We start from the raw sequence: 22,914 nt of genomic DNA on the forward strand, positions 1-22,914 counted from the left end.
ATTGTTCTAAATGCTTTATGTGTTTAATCTCATTAAATACTCCAAGTAATACATGTGAGGCAGCTATATTTTACAGGTATACAGTGAGGTTCAAGGTCTGTTTGTCCACATTTGAACCCAATCCATCTGATTTCAAAACCCTTCTTTTAGCCACTATACCCTACTTCAAAGGATTATTTGGGATTAGGATGGGAATGTTAAGACAAAAAAAACAATGAAATGTTTGGTAAAAATGTCTTATTTTGCTGGAAATGTTTTATTTTATAATGTAACCACGTGAGCTTTCTGTTGTGTGTACTAAGGAAAACACCGTGGTATGAATTATGAGGGCAAATCATGTGGCCATCATCTTTCTATGCTTCACTGAATGCAAACAGCCCTGAAACACGCTCTGTTATTTCTTCTTGCCACTGCAAAAGAAATCAGGCTGAGCTTGTTTTAATAGAAACAAAGAAACCAGTGATAAAGCTGTAGCCAACATAGGACATTCCATCTACTTCTCACAAACTTAGATTAGCCAAACAGAAATAAAGTTTTATATACACATTCATGTATATGTAACAGATACCCAAACACACTGAATGTGATGAAGTATCTTGACCCTTAAGACATCCTTTAACCTTACGATTATCTGTGCTACTTAAGATTCGTTTTCACATTAACAACAAAGAGGCTGTATATAACGCGTTTCCCAAAATGTATAAGATTAAACTCTCAGATAGAAGCTACAGTCCAGGTAGTCTGTTCCACTTTTCCTTTCCTTTTCTTTTCTGATCCTAACTCTTGTGTATAAGTGAAGACAGATATACTATAGCCACAGAAAACCAAAACATAAACCTCAGATTGCCTCCATGTATTACCTGTTAACTGACCAATGAGGTGGTTCCATGTATATAAATAAATAAATCAAGACATTCCTCCACTGGTTAATCTATGGGCTATGGCTGCTGGCACCGTTAGAGAAAGGCTCTAATCCAAAGCTTTCTTCACCAGGACTATGCTCAGACTGAATCTATGCACTGCTTCTTAGTTGGGCTAAAGTTGGTAAAGAAACCCTTTGTTTCTTTGCAGAGATTCTATTAAAGAGATAACTATTCTAAAGAACTCTTGGACACTTCTTCATAGCATTCTTTTCCTCCTTCTACTCAGAGTATGTGCTTTTTTATTATAACTATATAGACATACAATGACAATACTTTCAACAGGGACTAGGAGATTAATGGTTAATTAGACACATAACAAAATCTTTGCCAGAAAAGCATAATAAGGAGTGATATATTAACGGGACTATGTGATTAAATTTTGGTTAATCTAAATGAACATAATTAAAAACTATTTATTCCAAGTAATTTTTGTCTAGAATTAAAATGAATCCCAGGAAACAAAAAGGCTAATGGAGGTTTTTGAATCTTTATAGGCACAGAGATATAAAACCAGGTTGACTCTAGAGATCCTCTCTTGGTGGGCTTTCACCAAAACATGCAAAAAACATGATGACTTTGTTCTTTTTTCCATGAACTTGCCCAGTCTCATTATCTCTCATCTGGCAAATTTGGTAAAAATAAAATAATGGCCTTAGTCTAGGTCCCAATGTGGCCATGTAGGATAGTGAACAAACCTGAGGACTTGACCTGCCATAACCAGGATCAAATCCTAATTTTGTCACTTCCTAAAATGTGAGTTGCACAACTGACAACCTCTCTTCATACTGGTTTCCTCATTTGAAAAATGGGGACAATAATATCTTGCTTCAAGAACTGAAGTCAGGGTTAGAAATAATACATGTAAAAATGCATGGCAGATAGGAGATGAACAGGCTATGACAGCTTTAATGGTTAAAAATAATCAACTGTAAACCTCATTCTTTAACATACTTGTCTTTCTCTAACACACGTATACCAAACACAACAACAACGACAGTGTATTATTGGCTGTCATTGTGTAAAAGAAAGAGAAATTTACTGGTTATTGTTCGCTAGTATGAAAATAATTATACCTGTACATTTAAAAATTTTTCAGTGAAGGCGGTTTAGGTGACTACATATATTGTCATGTGAATTTATTACTCTTGGCAAATGAGGCAAAGAGGATGGAAACTATTAATTTGTTTAAGTGAAATTATGCCAACTTATATGCTACCTGGGGGGAAAAAAACAATAATTTTTTTTTAATGCTGGAAATGCGTAGAAAGTTTCAGATCACCCTTCTCTAGGTGCTACCATGAATTTATTCATGAAGGTGGCATTTCAGCTGGTAGGAATTTCAGTAGGGGAGACGAGGAGGACAGTGCTATGGATAGAAGGAAAAACATGAGTAAGCCAACGAAGTATAAAACCACAATGTATTAACTGGGGACAAAGTAATTTGGGTTGGCTAAAGCATTGTTTCCCAACCTGGGGACCTCAGAATTATTGAAAGTGATCCATGAATACTTATATACTAGGAATTGTTTGTGGACAGAATAAATATCAAACACATTTATGTTGCATGCATGTATGTTAGTTTCCTAGGGTTGCTGTGACAAAGTATCATAAACTAAGTGGCTTAAAACAACAGAAATTTATTCCCTCACAGTTCCAGTGTTTAGAAGTATCAAGGTATCAGAAGAGCCATGCTTTTTCTGAACACTTTAAGGATGAATCATTCCTTCTTATAATGAGGTTATAATTCCAGTATAACCTCATCTGAACTTGAATACATTTACAATGGCCTTATTTCCAAACAATGTCACATTCCCAGGTACTGGGGGTAGGACTGGAACATATCTTTTTGGGGGACACAATTCATCCCACAACTGTGTGTGTGTGTGTGTGTGTGTGTGTGTGTGTTTCAAATACATGTAGATGTTGCGGTTTTAAAAAGGTAAAAATATTCAAATAGCATTATTAAATTGTTAATACTTTTTCATTACTGTACTTTTCTCAATGAATGGATATTAAAAGAATAAATCTCTCAGGTAAGAGTCTAGGAGTCTGCAAATTTTTTAATGATGAAAAGAGCTGTGCACACACAAAGAGGTTGCAAACCACTGTTACAGGGTTCCTGTCAGGAACAGAATGAGGTAAAACAAGAAAGCAAGGTAAAGTAAAGTATAAAGGGCCTCTGGTACCAAGATAGGGACTCTGGGTTTAATTTGTTAGGCAAAGAGAATAACTAGTGATCTTCTGAGCGGGTGGCATGTATGCATGTAGAAGCTAATGTGATAAATAAATTAAAAATTCTGAACCACATCAATCTGTCCATCAAGGTGGAGCTTTAGGAAAATTACTTGTGTATATGATGGACTAAAGAAGAGTGAGAGTGGAGACAAGGAGACCAGGTATGAAGTGAGCGGGCTCTCACCTGAATGAAGGATGAAATGCATGGTAGACAAATTGCCAAGGAAGAATGGACAGAGGCATGGCTAATCTGACGGTGAGTATGCATGTGTGTGGTGCATTTGTATGTAGATTTATGTGGATGTTTGAGGGTATATGTGTACATTGGGATGTTTGTATGATGTCTAGTTCTTTTGAAATTCAAGAGTACTTATAATTTCTGTACCATTCATTTGATATTTTTAATGTGCTGACTTGCTGATTAACTTTGTATGTGTAAACACAATATTTCTCTAAATGGAAAATTTGAAAACATACATTTCAACTAGTTTACTTTCTTGCACACAGTAGGCACTTAGATATTTGTTGGTTGGCAAGCATCAACCAAATTTGTTAACAAATATTTAATTTCTATTGTGTGTCTGTGTTTCCTGTTTAGGAGAAAAAGTAGTGGAGTGAAAAGGTAGTACTAATAGTACTTGGAAGAAATTGAAGTTTAAGTTTGGTGAAGAAATTGTAAATAGGCACTTAGCTAGTCTAAATGGTTTCAAGTCCCTGAGGCAGGACAAATTATATCCATTGATCCTGAAAGAATCTGAAAACTAGATCACTGAGCAACTCTCAATGGTCTTTGAGAACTCATAGAGAAGTAGATGTGCCAGAGGATTAAAGTGCCAAAGGGAGAAAGAGGAGATAAATTCTTGAAAACCCACAGCAAGTAGCTTAATACTACCTCCAGGTGAGATTACAGAATGGCTCATTCATTAGAAAGGGAGCAGTAAGTCCTGTTATCAAATCAAACACATTTTCTTATTTGTGAAATAGTTGTCAGAAAACTTGATAACAATTCACATCTATGTATTTTTACTTTAATTTTGCTCAGATACAGAGACAGAGTGTATCCAGACTTCAACTAGCCAGTTGTCAATGTCCCTTATGATATCCTTTGGGACAAATTATACCAAACAGGTACTTAAATCAGTGGTTTTCAAACTTTTGGACAATGACTGGCAGTGAGAAATAGATCTTTCATATTATCTGGTAAGCGCACACGTACATATGTATGTGTGTCTGGGTATGTGCATGTACGTGCACATAACTAAAATAATGGATGTGCTGTGATGTTTTCCATTCTATATTTTTCTATTATATTTCATTAAAAAAACAAACTGCTGGTTGTAACCTACTAAATCTATTTCATGACTCACTAATGGGTTGGGACCCACAGTCTGAAAAATGTGAATTGATTTCAATCAGAATGTTTCTAGGAACTCCAGAGCTGTTTTTATCCTATTCAATAAAATATTTGGATGAAGATACAGAAGGATTGTTCTCAGATTTGCAGATAATAAGGTAATAATAAGAAGACAAAGTTTTTGCATGATATAATCAGGATTAAGAAACTCCTAGCAGATTAAATTTAAATAGAAAATTAAATAGAAAATTTAAATAAAATAAAAATTAAATTAAATCTACAATAGATATGTACAATTCTGCACTTTATAACTCCAAATCTACTTGTAAAGCTACAGATTGGATATGTGCTGCTGCCTAGGAGCAGCATGTCTAGAAACAAAACAAAACAAAAACAAAACAGAACCTTGGTGTTTCAGTTCACAATAATTTTTTTTTTTTTTCCAGGTACGCAGGCCTCTCACTGCTGTGGCCTCTCCTGTTGCGGAGCACAGGCTCCAGACACGCAGGCTCATGGGCCCAGCCACTCTGCAGCATGTGGGATCCTCCCGGACCGGGGCACGAACCCATGTCCCCTGCATCGGCAGGCGGACTCCCAACCACTGCGTCACCAGGGAAGCCCCACAATAATTTTAAGATGAGAGGAAAATGGAACCAAAATTGTTTGAGAACCTACTACATGCGAAACATGAATCACTGGTGTCATGTTGCTGGAAAACCCAGAACCAAAGCAAAGCAAAGTAATCTGACTTGGGGATACATTAACAGGAAATCTATTTCTAAAGATGGAGGTTCAGGTAAGAGTTTCCCTCCATTTTATATTGTCTAAACCTACCTAGGACTTGGAGTACCCTGCTCAGATAAAGGTTAGAGGAAAGCAAGAAACTTGCTCTTTAAAGGACAGGTGAAGGGAATGGGAACATTTAGCCTAGACAACTGCTGTCTTCATTCCTTTTTTTTTTCGGTCGCAGGGCTTGCAGGATATTAGTTCCCTGACCAGGGACTGAACCCGGGCCCACGGCAGTGAATGCACCGAGTCCTAACCACTGGGCAGCCAGGGAATTCCCATTCATTCATTCATTTTTAAAACACCTTTATTAAATGTAAGTTATAAGCCAGACATGTTATGTGCTGAAAACACAAAAATACTTACAGCTTTGTCTTTTCCCACAGCCAATGAAGGGAAACATTAATTATCGACACTTGCTACTATGTTAAGTACCTTAAATGTATTATGTCCTTTCATCCTTTAATCCTATGAATCTCTACTTTGGGATGGCTAAAATAAGGCTTTGAAGAGAATTCATTTGCCCCAGATCACACAGATAAGTGGGTGGCGGAACTGGAATCCAAACCCAGCTTCCACTGGGTCTGGAGCCTGTGTTCTCAACCATTACACAATGTTGCCTCTTGAAACTCAGATTCAGGGCCTTCTTATCTTTGAAGGACTGTCCTTTGGAAGTATGGGTATGCATCTATTAAAGCAAGAATCTATACAAAACTGACATTCACCACATAAGATATATTTTTTTAATCTGGAGATTTAAAAATGAACATTATAGGTAGCCTCTCATTATATAGCTATCTTTCATTTCAAAATATTGTTAATGCAAATGCTAAGTTACTGGTACATCTGTAAGAAAAGAAGGTTTGTAGACTAAAATGAAACAGACCTGCTTGAATTTTTAAAAGTTTATGCTGTGGGGGGACAGTATGGAAAACATGTAACTGTGCAATTATAAAGCCTTGTAGGTGGTTATAATTGTTCCTACATGTGTTTACAGGTCATTCAACACAGACTGTTCCTGTATCCTAAGGGTACAAGGACATATTTACTACATGCTGGCTGCTGAGTTGAAATTATTTCATTGAATTCTCACTTCCTTATGGGATAGATATTCTAATCCCTGTTAGTGAATCAGAAGACTGAGTTCAATAACTTGAGGAGATTGCACAGGTAGTAATTTGTGAGTGTGATTCAAAAGACTGTGCACTTTGCACAGTACCAGCAACTGTGAGGAGCTGACAGGGAACTGGAAACACTTTTTAAAGACTAAAAGTAGCAAAAGGTAGAACCTGCTGCCATATATATGAACAGTGGGGTGAAAAGAAGCTAGTGTGATGACCTTTCAACCTGGATTTACATATGTAAGACATGTATCATTTTAAACGTGCAAATGAAAATAGTGCTCGCAAAAGTAGATGCTATTCACCTGGGACAGATAAAATGCTATAGGTGGATATATGCCACAGGATTTTTCAGTGACAGCATATCTAAGTCACACTATTAAGGTTTAGAGGTGTCATAAATTTCCCATACACTTTTAATCTTTCTAACATTTTATAATTCCCTTGCTATTTAATTTAAATGGACACACCAATCACCACTCCTTTCAGAAATTTTTGCTTAACTATTTTAATAATTCCATTACTTCAGCACAAGTTTAAGCAAACACACACAACCAGGAACTAATCCTAAGCACTGGTCTTGAGGAATTTTGTTATACATGACCCGTGGTACTTTAGAATTTTAATGTGCTCCAGTATCCTGGGACTTAACTTGACTAGCCAATCCAATTAAATATGAGTAATAACAAACCAGAATACGACAGATTTGTATATTGATTGTTTTCACTTGAGATGACAAAATGACTTGAATATACCTCAAGATACCTAACAGTTCTGGTGTCTTCCAACATTATCTTTATTGAAAAGGGTATACCTCATGAAATATTAAAGAAAATTACATCCTTCATTTCGAGGAAAACAGCAGTCATGCCTATATAGTTTTAATTCAACACGAGCAGCAAGACTGCTGTATACATTTTAATTTTTTAAACTAAAAGTAATTTTTTCATTCTATATATGTGAAGACACAGAAATCTACTTTTACCACAAATCTAGGCTGGCAGAGAATTACCCATATTTTAAGATAATTCCCAAATCCTCTGAACTATACATGCCTAAGAAAAAGGGAGGCATCATTAGCTGGCATCATACCTGAGGATGGTTACTGATTTTTAAAATGTGGCATTTGTGTATCCCACCAAACTACTACCCCACAGTGTCACACAGTGCAGCCTTTTTAGTCTGGGAGGTGAGTTCGAGAACTGTTTGTTGTTCAGAGCTCCATCCAGAGTGGATCACTGTTTGACAAGTTCTATTTTAAGTCGTGCCTATGAGTGCAGGTGTCAGCCTCTTTCACGGCTGTAGAAAAAGAGCCCCTATACTCCATCTGTATCCTTCCCCCGACAATGCAGGATCATTCCGCAGAGCGCGTTTGCTTCTGCTTTGCCAGCCACTTTTTCACTGGGAAATTCCAGGGGGGCCCGGCAGGCTGGAGTGAGGGAAGGGCGAAGAGGGGCAGAAAGAGGCCGTTTGCCACTCCCCTACCTTACAAGGCACCTGGCACTGGCAGTAGCAGCTGCTGGATGCGACGACGAAGATGATGAACCTCCTCCTAGCAAGAGGATATTGAGGGAATTAAGGAGGTGGCAGCGAAGGCGAGACACACACTCTGTGTCCTTCCCCGCAGGGAGAATCCACCCTCCAGGGAAAAACTGTGAGGAAGCCTCCACCCGCCCCGCCTCTGCCAGCTCGCCCCAGTGTCTGGCAGCGGTCCCCATGCACCTGCTCACCTGTCTATCCGTTCAGGGTGGTTGGGGGAGGGACGAGGGGTGTCGGGCTGGGTGGGTGGAAGGAGAAGGAGGGCAGGGCAAAAGAGGGGGTGCACGAGGGTTCCGCCCCCCGGAGGCTCTGCGCAGGCGCAGTGGCCGGTACCGCAGGCAGGGGGCGGCAACATGGCGGAGTGAGCGGCGGCGTCGGGGCTTCACAACAACAGTGGCGCCCGTAGCGGTGGCGGCAGCGGCGTTAGGAGCCTCGGCCACAGCCTGAGCTTCAGCACCGGCCAGCGCCGCGGCTAGCTGCTCGCGCCTCAGGGCTTTTCGGAGCGGCGGCAGCATCTCCGCGGGGGGCGGGCCGGGCCGGACGGACCGGGAGGGGGAGCGAGAGGAGGCAGCGGCGGCCCCAGCGGCACAGCTGCTGGGCGGGCACTGCCGCTCGCCGGGCAGCGGTTAGCGGCGCCGCCACCGCCGGGAATAAGCTTGAGAATAACCCTCCGCCTCCGCCGGGGAGGGCGCCGGAAAGGGCCGGGCTGAGGCGCACGAGGGGAGCGGGCCCGGCGCCGCGGCGCTGGTGGATGCTGGGGCTGCGAGGCGACGGACGGGGGGCGGGGGCCGAGGCAGGTATAACGGTACCGGCGGAGGCAGCGCCACGGCTCTTTCCTTCTCCTCAGGAGGGGGGCAAATGGCGAGCGAGAAGCCGGGCCCGGGCCCGGGGCTCGAGCCACAACCCGTGGGGCTCATCGCCGTCGGGGCCGGAGGCGGAGGCGGCGGCGGCGGCGGCGGGGGCAGCGGTGGTGGCGGCAGCGGGATGGGGGAGCTGAGAGGGGCGTCCGGCTCCGGCTCGGTGGTGCTGCCCGCGGGGATGATTAACCCTTCGGTGCCTATCCGCAACATCCGGATGAAATTCGCAGTGTTGATTGGACTCATACAGGTCGGAGAGGTCAGCAACAGGGACATCGTGGAGACGGTGCTCAACCTGGTAAGGGAAAAGGCGTGCTCGCCATCTGCCTCCCAGCCCCCATGGCCTCCCAGCCCCCATGGCCTCCCTCCCCAAACGCTGGCTCCCACCCCTCCACCACCCCCCTGGTCACACACGCAGCGCGTCCCTGCGAGCCCAGATCGTCCGGCGGGTATTGCTTAGCGGGTGACCTGCCTGCGCGCTGCCCAAGCCACGCCACCTCCCTGCTCTCCTCCGGTCCTCTCCTGCCACCTGAGCGCAGAGCCCAACTTAACACCGCTTATTATCACTTCTCATGACTATGAGTCGTCAGTTGTTCCTTGCCGTTCAGGTTTTGGGTTGACTTGAGAGTTTAGTTAGGGGGAGCGGAAGGCCTCCTTTTCTCTGGGGTTCTTTCTCCGACACTCTTAATTGTCCGTGGTGTGGCTCTCTGAGGATGGAAGCCTTGTCCCTGGAGCCTAAATTCCCCGGTGCTGCTGAAATGCGAGAAGCGCATTAAGTCCAACTTGAGCAGCTGGGAGGTGTTTTCCATTGAGGAGGAAAAATGATGCAGTTTTGCATCTGCCTTTAAATATATTACGAGGCTATGTTGGAGAGTGTTGTGGCTGTATCTCCCCCCCCACCCCAATCTCTTTTTAGGTAGCCTTCCTTTCTTTGTAATATTGCCCTGAATATGCTGACCTCTTAAGTAATTTTTTGTGCACATGAGATGTTAAAATGTGAGGACACTAAATCATACAGGTTGATTTCTGTGGTTGCCTTCAGAGAGCATGGCATGTGGATAAAGATTAGAGGAAAGGTGTTAAATTCAACCCTAGGTTTTGGTATCCTTCGTGATAAGAAAGAGTTACTGCAGAACTGTGTATGACTTAATGTTTTGCGATATCTATCTCCGGAGAGGCTAAGAAGCGTTCAAGATGTTAGGGGAAGACATGGGGAGGAAATAAAGAGAGGAGAATCATAGATTTCGGATAATAAGACTAGTTCATTTAAGATTAATTCATGTTTTAATGCCTTGTAAGTGCAATTTTTGCTGCAGCAAAGCTTTTTAAACAGTTTCCTCTGCAATACCTAGTCTTTGACAAACTGTAAGGTTGGGTTTTGGAAGGCAAGCTTAAATCAAGAGCAATCAGTTGGCTATTGTATTTGGTGTGGAGTCACAGGAATATAAAAATTTGCTTGCAAGGAGATTTTATCACACCCATGCAGTCAGAATTTTCAGCTAAGCAATTATTTTTATTTGATCTATTGGAAAACTGAAAGAAAGCTGCAGCTACAGCAGTGGTGCCCTGAGACAGGGACAGGGATTAGATAATGTCTTTGGTTTCTGTACCTCTTAAATTCACATATGAGTTAAAGCTGTTTTTTTTTTGTTTGTTTTGCTGGGGTGTCACGTCAAAGATAAGAGAATATTTGACTTTTCTTTGTTAGATTTATGCCTGTTTAAATACCAAACACCTCTTTGTACTTCTGTGTACCTATCAAACAAATCACAAAAAGTCAGTGTAAGTTTGGGGGGTTGTCACTGTGTTGGTATAACCAAATTCTTTTTGAGACACTAATAGAAATATTGTTTTCTTGGGTGTTTTAATTATAACCAGCTGCAAATAGGAGGTCAGTACTTGCCCTTTTTTTTTTTAACGAGATGAAATCTCAAAATATGTTAGTAGATTATCAGGTACTGTATTTATGTAAATTTGAAAGGAAACATTTAAAGGTTTTTTTTTTTTTACAGTTTTCCAGATTTCCAATACCATTTTTACCTTAGATGGTGTGATATTAGGTTATTTTTAATAAGTATTTGTATGCTTACTTAATACATTTTAATGTGATAAGAGGCAATAGAGGCTCCCACAAGCTGAGAATTGATTCGAATGTGTAACCAGTTTGGACTCTGCAGCAGTAGCAATGTATGCTGGATCAGTTCTTAACAGATGGGGTTCTATAGATATACAGTAGGTTAAGAAAGGAAGTGAAGTATTTCTTTTGAGGTAAAAAAGAAATTTAATTCTCTTCAGTGCAGTGAAAATCTGGCATGAAGTCTCAACATGCAAACATTATTTTAAAGATTAACTTTACTGTTAAGCTTTATTAGAATAATCAGAAATAAGGTAATACTGACATGGTATATCCCCAAATCCATTTAAGACATTGTAACTGCGTTACAAAGACATTTTTATTTTTGGCATAAAGAAAGTTATGTTTAAAATTTCTTTGTACGTACTTAAAGAGTACAATTGATCTTTAAATGGAAACTTTTGGGGAAAAGAATGACAAAAAGAGCTATTTACTATTAAGTTGTTAATTATATTGATTGTGGAATACACATTAGTCATTTGCAGTGTAGTATTTCTTGAATGGTAGGTTTAGTGCTTTATCTTTCCAGTATACTCATGGTGAAAATGTCATGTGAAAATTTAAGTTGATTGGGAAAATATTTGGAGATCATAGGCATTTAAAAAATAATTATCAATACTTAATTCTATTTATTTAATGAGTAAATCAGTAAAATCCATTTAGGGCACTCAGTGACTTGCTAAAGGTTGGAAGCCTCTAATATTAATCTCTAAAATGAGTTTTTTCAGTTTTCAGTCTTAATTTAAAACATTAAATTAAAAAGTAGGTGGAATAGTGAAATATTTATCACAGTGATTTCTATGACAGAAAAGAAAGGAAGGAGAACTAATGAAACTTCAAAACAAAACGGTTTCTATCTACCTTAAACAAAACCCTGTGTCAGTCACCTTTGTCAGAATATTTTTTTTTTCCTTTTTTTTTCTGTACGTTATTTTTCTTTATATGATGAGAATACTGATACTTGGTTGTTAGGTTTCTCACGTGTCTTGCCCAAAGAGTTAAAAGTTTTGCAGAGTAAAGTTGAAGTATGCATTAAAATATAGGACTCCTTTGACATAGCCATGGTTGTAATTTAGGGGCTTTTTTCTTTTGCCAAAGGTAGAGGTCCATTTCCACTATTAGGTGGATTGTGGGAGTTTGTTGAAGAATCACCATGGAATGAGAAATAAAATGAGTAATTTCCATTGTAGATGAACGTATTTGTACAATGATATTATAGTTGACTTGAAACATTCAAATACAAGGTGGACAAGATCAGGAAGATGAGTAAGTTAGTTTGTAAATAAGTTACAGTGAGAGTGTATTGTCAAGGATTTTGCATTGTAGCTTTACCGATGAAAAAAACTGATCATTAACAAATTTTGGCTTTGGGAGGTATTATTTAATGTGGCAGTATAAGAGCATCTAACTGTAGAAAAGGAACTTTGTTGGCTGTTTCAGTTATAAAGCAGGCATACTACTTAATCCATTGCTTCCTTTGTAAACACACTTAACATATGTTTATATAAAGTTTTTCCTTCCTTGAAGTAAATTCTATGTATACATAATGTGTTCTTTGTTTATAACATGAACATGTCTTCTTATCACAGATTTTAATATAAACTTATTTTTAGAAAAGATAAAATAAGGGATTAATATTTACTTAAAGAATTGACAAAAAAAAAAAAGAATTGACAGTAGGACTTTTTTGAATAGCTCTCTTAGGTAGTATAAATCTATAACATTTAATTTGTAGTTATTTTTCACAAATTGTGCAATATTAGTGTATCTTTGGCTGTAGAAAATATTTCCTCTGATAATTTTATTTTTTTTATGTTCTAAGTGGCATAATGTATATTGTATTAAAAGCATAACAAGATACTTTGAGGGGACTTTGTGGGCTAAGGGCTTCTCTTCTCTTGACATATGGATCATGGTATTATTGTTCAAAGGAAATTTGAAAGTTATTCTTCTATACTTGAATGTGACAGTAACTTTTCTTCCTTAGAGTTTTTTCACTTGCACCTTGATATAAATATCTTTAAAATTATATTTTCAAGATATTTTAAATTTCACAAACAAAAGATATGTTTTTGAACTAAATTTACTCTAAAAATATGTGGTTGCATTTTTGAATCATGAAGTCCTTAACATTAAGTCCTTAATATTAATAAAACCACATTTATTTATATTAAAAGAGAATTTCCTACATTTTAATTTAGGTTGACATGTAAGTCTTTTCATATATATAATTTGAATTATATTTTATTCTTGTTATCAGGTATCGAAAATTAAATTGAGTGCATATGTAAATATTGGAAGTTTCAATACCTTAAGGAGTTCTGAGGTTTTCCTCAAAAGTATTAATTTAGTCATAAATGACATTAAGCAGCATATATTCTATAACAAGTCTGTTATCAAGTTATATTAATTTTAAATTAGTATTTTTTATATTGCTAGTCAGTTTTTGGCAAATACTATGTGGCTAATTAAATGTATCTCAAGGTTCCCTCATCTTTTGCTATACATTTTCCAAACACAGTGTCAAGAAATTCATTGGTTCCAGCAAAATCAGCTCCCATTTTGGATCACCGATGTAGCGGTATTATACAATTCAGTCATCCACATTTTTGACTATTTACTTTAATATTATTTTGCATCAGTTAGTTTCATAGATTTTTCATTTATTGCCTGTACTTCTGATATTTTGTGTAATGTCAGCATATCTCCTTATACAAAGATATACCTATCATTCTCTAGTATTTTGTATAGTATTTAGTTATTTATACGTTTCCACTCCTATGCTGTGAACTCTGTGAGAGCAAAAGCCTATATTATGTATATTTATTTTTTGTATTTCTGGCTCTTGGATAAATTAAGTGCATTTTGAGTATGCAGGACACCATTATTAGGCAGTAGAGGACAAGTTTCTGAAATTCTGTTCAACAGTAGGGTCCAGACCCAAGATCTTGAAATAAATTAGACTCCTGTAAAGTTAATGTATTGCCTCTTCTTATAATTAGAAATATTTGTTGAATATGTATGATGTTCTCTATGTAGGCATTACTATATATGTAAATATTATTTTGAACTGACATCTTGGAATAAGAATCTGTTAATTATTTTTCAATATATGTATGTCAAGTATATATACATGTAACTAAGATCACATTATTTTAAACAAAGAATAATATATATGGCATTGAATAGAAATGAAAACAAAAATGTAGCCAGTTGTCATGTTACTAGGAATAGTGGGCATTTCTTGTTTCTGTCTGTCTTGCATACATTTCCCCTTTTTGGAAATAGTACCTCAATTTTCCTTTAATGAACCACTCATCCTCCATTCTTAGTTCAGCTGGTTCAGGTGGGTTCAGGTGGGCTGGTGTATAACCCAGACATGTCCAGAATCACCATGATTGGTTCAGGGATGAGCATTTAACCTGAGGGGAGCCACAGGGTGAGTCACAGGACTTGGGAACTCTTCCTGTTGGGGATGTTGAGCTGGTAGACTCATCCTATAGCTGTAGGTACCTGTATTAGAATTTGACCAAGTGTGAAACCAAGAGAGATAAATATATTCTTGATTCTTCTTGAGCACTTGGAGTTCTCTGTGTCTGTGGTTATTATCTTCTAACCATTAAATTCTCTCTTTCAGAGTTTATTATTGTTATTAGCTTTAAGTCAGTTTAAATTGGATTTTTGTCACTTGTAAATAGAAGGAATTCTTACTAGCATAGACATTAGTAACTGGAAGTGGGGTATTGTAGGAACAGACCTTGAATCTTGAAATGAAGTGCAAGGCAGTAAGGACTGCTTTCCCCTAGAAATTCCTTAAAAGGAATTATGGAACAGCTGTTTCGATTGTCACCTGGGTTGTCTTTGCCCATGGAGCTACTAAAATTGGAACTTTAGGGATCCTCAAGTGTGTTGTCCACTTCTGCCTTATAAGAAAGGAGTTTGCTCTGGTCCAAGCTGGAATGCTTGAGAGCACAGAGGGGAGAAAATATTGTCCTTCCAAGTAAGAGAGGCCTTTTCTGCCTGTAGCTACCATACAAGAGAATCAGAAAATCAAGAACCATGAGGATTGGAAAGCCCAATTTTGTGTGTGTGTTATTGTTTTTTTTTTTTTTTTACCCCATGCTAAAATTGGTAAAAGGAAAGACAGGAGTTTAAAGCCAGGTAAAGTTGTGTTTTACAAGCTTCTCTCAAGCAACTCATGCATTATACTCCCAACCTCCTGACCAAAATAACAGTCCAGTTACTAAAGAGTTTTAAAAGAGGATGCAACCAGGGGACAAGTGATAGAATAGCTGTGCCTCCTCATCCAGCTTATTATTTCACATTGCTTCAAGGGAAATCATTAAGCAGAATGTTTTAAGGGATGAGTAATGTGAAGGCCTATTGCTATGAGACTGAATATTGCTATGAAATTTAAAAGGTAGGTTGGTATCTTGACAAGATCTCTGGCTTTGGTTACTAGTTCAACCAGTTGACTGAAATAAATTGACCAAAAGCTTACTGAGCTTTTAGGGAAACTATTTCCAGGGCAACCTCAAGCCTGGTAAACAAAGACCTGTGTTCTTTTTACTTCTAAGGCAGTTCTAAGCCTCAGTAAGAGGAAGTGGGTTGCTAAAGCAGTACAGCTGCCAGAAGGAAAATCTGAGGCCATAGAGGATAATGGACAAGTGAGGTCTTCTGAGATAGTGGTAATAAGTGCATCCAGATTGGTTGACCAAGAGACTCCATTCCCGTAACAGGCAATTCTTGCTACTCTGACCAGTAGTATATGGACTGTGGTTTGAATTAGTGACCATGGTTTGTACTGTTGATTTGCAAACTGGTCCCCGTGCACAGAGGGCAAGGAGAGACTGAAGAAAAGAGGCAGACCACTCCAGATTGGTAGCTGGCAGGTTTATTAAGCAGGGGAGCTTATGAGGCTTGTCTTGGGCAGCCGCAAGATGACTGGTCTCTACACCTGCCTGCCAGAATCTTAAAAGTTAAACTACAGAAGCCTTAACTAAGTTCAGTCACATATACCATCCAGATGGTTTCAACAACACCTTGCTCTCGAGGCTGTTTCCTTGGAAGCGTTCCCACTGTGGGAACAGTAGGCAGAGTATATATTCTAAGGACGGGAGGGGGTGAGGAGCCTCTGATTGCCCAGATCCAGCTCATGGGTCAGCTGACAGCCATGTCCTCTTGATTATTTCCTCCATATTTATCTTCTCCACTCTTCTAAGTGGGCATTATTATTATTTTTTTTTCTTTTGCCATTGTATATTGATTAACGGGGGATAGTTAAATTTATTACATAGATATATATTGTCAGATTATGAGGTACCACGAAAAAATGCATGTTTGGAACTGACCAAGAATAATACTAATAGCATAAAGATTTCAGACTTGTAGCTGGATCCAGTAACTTGGCATTGTCTTTGTTTTCCTCCCTGCCTCCCAGACCCATGGTGAAGTGATGAGTGCATTTTCTGCTGTGGTTAAGATAGTAACATTGTTAAACATGGATATTTAAGAAGTTATATGTATGGAAAGAAGTAATGTATAAGGTGGCTGGGTAGCCGAGGGCTAGAATGTTGTAGATTTCTTTTGGTTTTGGCTGCATAGCATCCATTCCTTCTACTGTTAGCAGTTCTGAATTTTTTGATTGAGGAGTCATCTCTTCTTGATTCTTGGTTTATATGGTTTGGGGTTTCCCTGGACTCCTTTCTGCTTTCCTGGACCAGGAATAGAAACTGTACTTGGCCCATCAGTAACAGATATTGGTTAAATATCTACCTGTACATCTGCGAAAGCTTGATAACTCCTTTCATTCTGCTGGAGAAAGAAAAAGATATTCTTCACTGGAGTTGCTAAGATGTTAGAATGTAAGTCTAGATTTGACTGACACTCTGCTACCATGAAGGCAGAGTATGCTCGAGGATAGAACTATCACAGAGGCACCAAGAACCAAGAGATTACCGATGACATCTTTGGAGCCTTTCAAGTCACTTATACTGCCAGGTTTTCAGTGCAAGCTAATACATTTCTTGTTTTGCTTAAGCCAGTTTGAATCAGGTTTCTATTCATTGCACTCCAGTGATTCCTAACTAATATTTAGAATTAAAATTATAAAAAAAACTTTAGGTATTAAGTATCATAGGACAAATCATAAGAAAAATAATTTGGCAAAGGGCTTGATGCATTTCAAGAAAGAAGAGACATTGCTAATTATTACAAAAATTCATCTTCACTAAATAAGAACATAAGGTAATAGTGAGATAACCTGAAAAATAAGTGATTAAAAGGAAAATTACCAGTGTTTTATCAGCATGCTAAAATAATCTTAAATGACGTTGTTGGGCATGTAAAATGGTACAGCTGTTCTGAGTAACATTTTCCCAATATGCGTCAAGAAGTTTAAAGAGGTTCTTGTCATTAATCCTTAGTTCTTTAGGCTAAGGAAAAATTACCTGTGGACAAGTATGAGGGTTAAATGTAGTTTAATGATATAAAAAATTAGCAATAACCTATATGTTCACATTAGGAAAAGGTTATGTAATTTTATATCTATATTATGAAATATTATATAGCCATTCACACTTTATGTGCCTCAGTTTCCTTATGTGTAAAGGAGTTACCTCATAAGGTTGTACAGATTAAATGAATTAATATATGTGAAGTGCTTGGTACAAAGCTAACTTTGTATAGTATTTACTATTGTTATTTATTTTATTTTATTTTTTTTACTGTTGTTATTTTTGTTCTTATCTTGAGCCTGTTGACCATATGATCATAGAAAGAAAATAATGATCTAACTAAAACTGAGTTCTGTTTTAGCTTGGATTACCTGAGCTGGTGAACCTGTCAGAGAAGGAATCTCAGGTGTCCACCTTCTAATGAAACATAGGGGGTCTGTTTTGAATCCCGCATAGTCTTTAACAGCGTTTGGGGTAATTTTTCCTAATGGGAAATTGGGGAACGAATAGGCGTGAGGTGACACAGCTTCCTTTGCCTAGAATTCCTTCTATCTCTTCCTTCCTTGACATGGCTGAATTTCACATCTGGATGTATACTAGGCCATGAAGGGTGATCCTGGGTAAATAATATCTCCCTCTTGGAGTATTAGCTTAAATATTTAGAAAACTACTTGAGTTACAAACGTAAGAGGCAAGTTAGGGGACTGAAAACTATTTTGTGATCAGTTGTTTTAGAAAATTATATTAGTGTATATTTTAATAGCTCTTAACTGTTTCCAGTGTACTTGCAAAATTGTGCTGTGTTAACTAATCCTCAGAATAACTCCCTTTTCAGATGCCATTCCTTCTGTACAGATGTGGAAACTAAGACTGCAGGGAATGTGAAGTATTAGACAAGGTTATCCAGGTATTAAGTACCAGAGCTAGGACTCAGGCCTTCAGATTCAAAGGCTATAATCTTCTCCATTATTGAACAAAATGTAGCTGCTTAGAAATTATCCCAAAGGCTTGCATTATATGAAGAGATGATGCTGGAAAGGGAGGGTCGGGTCCAGCCAGCATCAGTGAACTGATTCTGTGGTAGAGAATGCTGCCCATAGAGGACTCAGGACTTGCTGATCACAGGAAATAAAAATGAATGCAGGATAGTTTGATGGTTTTGTACACAAAATGATCTAACGGCCTATATTGTGAAGTATTAATTTTAGAGTTTTGGGGAATGGTGATACAGTATTATAAATGGTAACTAGCTTTCATTTGTATACCTTTTCACTAGGCAAAGTGTGGGGTATTTTAGATATTACTCTGAACAAGAAAAAAATAGTATACATTGATATATTTATTTTATATAGAAAAAGTAGATTTGTTATGTTTTAGTGTTAATCAGATGCACCACCACATATACCATGTTTGCTTGGATAGAACAAATGAGTTAACTAGAGTCTAGGTGATATAATTTCCAATAATTGTGATTCTCCTTTCAGTTCACTGAAGTAGAGCAAACATTGTTTAATAGAAAATTTTATGGAAGTGTTAAATGTCTAGGTATATTTCTCTTTAGCAACTACTTCCATTTTCTGAAAGAAATAACTTGCAGCTGATTTAAAGATGGTATATGAGTATTTCCAATGTTTTTTAAAAACTTTTCATGTGTGGAGAAGGAATTGGCATTTATAGAATTGGGGTTGATAACATACCTTATGTTTTTAAAATCCTCTACCAACTCCTTTGAAATAAATGTGGGTCTACTTTAATATAATAAGTAAACCACGGCTGAAATTAAGGGGCTTGTCCAAGGTTGCAAAGCAGAAATTAGACTCAAAGCTAGATGTTCTGTTCCTAGGTTTGTTGTTCTTTAATCTTTACATGTCAAGCGCTATGTTAAGCATACAATATGCATTATCTTATTTTATCATCTTGACCTGCAATATAAAATCTTCAATGAAATAAAAATAGTCATTGTCTTTCTAGGTTAAACTAAGTCTGGTATTTTAAAAGAGGAGAAGTATTTTCAGCTCTAATTATATCAGCAATATTTTATTATAAAATGTCATAAAATTATTGTACTTGATTTGTATTTATTTTCTATAACTTGATTACCCTTTAAAAGACCTCGAATTTAAATTAAGTATTTAAATTATTTTTAAAGCTTATGAGATATGAGTCATCAGTAGAAGAATTTTCTTTTATTATGCTGTCTTGACTGTTACTTGCTGAATAATCATTGCATTTTTCAAGTTATCATGTCTTCCTTTTTTTGTCTAAAGAACTCCTGTTCATGTTTCAGGAATCAGCTGTTGTCCCCCACTTAAGTGATGCCTTCTCTGATCTCCCCCTAACAGCTCTTCCTCCCATTCTGTGCTCTCCCATAACACTTTGTACATAGTTCAGATTTAGCATAGTTCAGATTGCCTGTCCTATTTCAATTATTTGTTTACTTGTCAGACTACCCTAGAGACTCTGAATCCCTTGAGATCAGAATGTTGTCTTATTCACCTTGGTATCCTGAGTACTTAACATAGAATCTAGAATTTTGTGCTGCTTAGTGAACTTGTTTTGAAAGAGGATTTTTTTTTCACATTTTATATATTTTGCTTGTTTTTGTCACTTCTGGCTTAGTTACAAATCTTGTCTTCTCAGGCTATTCTGGTTCTTTTAATTTCTGTGTTTGCCTCTTCCTTAACATTTCAGTTTTTATTTTTTTGAGGAAGGGGGTGGATAGAGATTTTTTGATGTGTTTGTATATATGTATATAAGGAGTCATAGGGTCTTCAGATGTGGTGAATAGCCTGACTCTTATCACTTGCATAGGTGAGGAAAGAACCAGTTGGGTTAAGATCCTGCAGGCTTTCACAGAATTTGAATTATCACCTAGATTCCCTCTTAGTCCAGTGTTTATTTTTTTTTTGTTTTTTTTTTTTCCACTTTATCTTGGTGCCTGGAGTTCCACTTTGCCTCAGCCCATTTGGGGTCATAACTCTCACGGAGAAGCATACCTTTTTTTTTTTTTTTTTCTTTCTTTTAACTCAGGCACACTCAGAACACTTAAAGTGATGATTAAATAAATTACTGAGTAATCCTAACCTAGTGTTCTATTGCCAGAGTCAAGATTCTCATTGGGAATATAAAAAGGAATTACATGTTCCCTACCTTCAGTAACTTGAGGTTCAGTACAGGAAAAAGAAGAAAAATCAGACAAATTCCATTGGCAAAAAGTGATATTACAAAGATTTAAACAAAATTCTGTGGAGACATTAATGGTTCCACTACCTTTGCTTGGAGGAATCTGGGAAGGTATCATTGGTTAAGTGACTTTGGATTGGATCTTGAAGGACAAGTAACTGTTTCCCCGCATATAAAGGGCAAGAGTGGAAAACCTTTCCACACAGAGGGACACGGGTCATGAGGGAGTCTTTCCATGGCTGTGTCCACTAATGTTAACTACAAACCACATCAGATTAGCTTTATTTCTTCTTGTAGAAATCCCACCCCATTTTTTTTTTTTTTCATTCCATGAGTGTTCATTGGCTTACTTTTTTTTAAGGTCTTTCAAGCACAGGGGAGGTGATAAAATGTATTAGGTGATTAAATGTATTCATTGAGTTATTTGAGGAGTTCTGTTTGTGTAGCTATTTGTGGTTCATGATTAAGAGTAAAGGTGGAGGAAGAGATGAAAGGAAAACTAAGGGTGTTGAAAGTTATTTTTAATTTTTTCAGCCTTATAAAATCAGAATTCTTAACAGTAACGTTTTATCAAAGTAGAGTTAATGGTTTTCTGAAGTCTAAAAGGAAATTCAAGTGGGCTTGATGTAGTTCAGTATCAGGATCACCATTAAGAAGCCTTTTTTCTCTTAACTGGTCTAGTATTAGTACTGTTTTGTTCAGCTTCTTCCTCTAAGGAAATCCTGTTCCCTCCCACCCCCTAAAGGACAGTGGTTTTTCCTTTCTGCAAATCAAATTATAGTTTTCCCATTAGCAGCATTACAAAATTTCAAAGAATGTTCCAGAAAAAAATGTTAGACGCTAGGTCAAATAATATTATATGTAATAGTGCAGCAACTATTTATAAAATAGTATATTTACTTTCATGATTTTTAAAAGTTGAGATTTAATGATTCATCTTTAAAGTGTGACTTTTCACGCTGTAGTTTCTTTGGAGTATCTGTTCCTATGAATAAAATATGCTAAGGCGTCAATTTTGTGTTTTTTCTTTCTTCTGGGTGTTAATCTGTTCACATGCTTGTTTCATTGCTATTATTGTTGAAGTCATCCCCCTGGCAGACAGCAGGCCCTAATTGGGTGGGATTGTAGTTGCAGTCTTTTAGCCATTGACTATACTAAGTTTAGATTCAAATGGAAATGTAACCCATTTTTTTGGTCTCATTAGTACCACATAGGGACTGACTACACTAATTGGTCACAGTTCAACCAGCTTGCCTGAGTGGTCTTGGAGTTGTTTTGAACCATTAACATTTTTTCATCCTGGGCTTTAGGATAAAAAGCATTCGTTTTTAGGATGACTGACTGACTTATTTTAGCGGTGGGTGGAGTAGCTGTGAAGAAGCATTTTTCTTTGTGAAAATACTCATTTAGGTACTTTTATCAAAAGTATGTTGAGCAAATAGATTTTAGTCAGATTTGCTGGGTTTTTTTCATTAATTATGTTGGGCTTTTTAAATTCTAGAAATAACGTTTAACCTGATTAGTGATCTACACTCTGAAAGGTAAACTAATGTATTTTAGTTACTGCATGACAAACTGTCATTCACAATGACAGCTGCACCCAATTACATTGAAAAATTATGCTGCCAAACTCTGAAATAAATTAAAGATGACCTGCTTAGAAAATATGGGATATAGACATTTACAACAGAGATTTCACTTCTGGTGAAAGAGTGCTTGGGGTTTTGGATCAATATGATAATGCATTCTGTATCTTAGAGCCCAAACTTGTTATCTTTGTATGTAAAAGGAATAAAGGTATATATTAATGGAGAGGTAGTTTATGAGAATAACATTTAATGATTAGATGTATCACATTTGTGGCACATGTTATTAGTTGTTAAAGAGGGACTCTATTAAAGTAGTTTATTCTTGAAGAAAAACTAGAAAGTTTTGCTTTATATAATGATAGTCAGCTATGAATGTTTAATATGCACTGTTAACTGAATTATGTAATTTTACAGTTGACTTAATGGTCACTTTCTAATTGTCACTATATTTAATTTGCAGGTTTTCTTGTTCTTTTGTTCATGGTTACTTCTTCTTCCTCCTTCCCCTTGCCCCCTCCATTATTTAAATACTGATCTGTTGGGTCTGAATATATATACTTATTTTCATCCTAATGCCACATATGACCACATAACCATTTTATTCCACAGATATTTTTAGAATCCTCACACCATGTGTGATGCTAAACACTGAGGATACAATGATCAAGACACAATCCCTGCCCTGGAATTTATAGCACTGCAGGGAGTCAAAAATACAGGCAATGAAATGTGTGAATT

The 22,914-nt window shown here is 37.6% G+C and overlaps 1 protein-coding gene and 1 long non-coding RNA gene across 8 annotated transcripts in view; one reads left to right on the plus strand and one right to left on the minus strand.

The window, feature by feature from the left end:
* Positions 1-8,218, minus strand: part of LOC116743238 — a 243,334-nt gene extending 235,116 nt beyond the window's left edge. Inside the window, exons 1-2 of the long non-coding RNA XR_004346706.1 lie at positions 8,150-8,218; positions 7,905-7,971 (exon numbers count right to left, since the gene is read on the minus strand). This is a non-coding gene — a long non-coding RNA (uncharacterized LOC116743238). The remainder of the gene's footprint in view (positions 1-7,904; positions 7,972-8,149) is intronic.
* A 139-nt stretch (positions 8,219-8,357) lies between these two features.
* Positions 8,358-22,914, plus strand: part of NBEA (neurobeachin) — a 620,064-nt gene continuing 605,507 nt past the window's right edge. For 4 of the 7 annotated variants that reach the window (XM_032611436.1, XM_032611437.1, XM_032611439.1 and 1 more), the window contains exon 1: positions 8,358-9,113. In XM_032611436.1, coding sequence (XP_032467327.1) covers positions 8,817-9,113 — 297 coding nt within the window. In that variant the 5' untranslated portion in view covers positions 8,358-8,816. The remainder of the gene's footprint in view (positions 9,114-22,914) is intronic. The other 3 variants (XM_032611441.1, XM_032611443.1, XM_032611442.1) reach the window with 1 other exon arrangement.

This window comes from Phocoena sinus, chromosome 18 (assembly GCF_008692025.1).
Source record: "Phocoena sinus isolate mPhoSin1 chromosome 18, mPhoSin1.pri, whole genome shotgun sequence".
In the NCBI taxonomy this organism is placed as follows: domain Eukaryota; kingdom Metazoa; phylum Chordata; class Mammalia; order Artiodactyla; family Phocoenidae; genus Phocoena; species Phocoena sinus.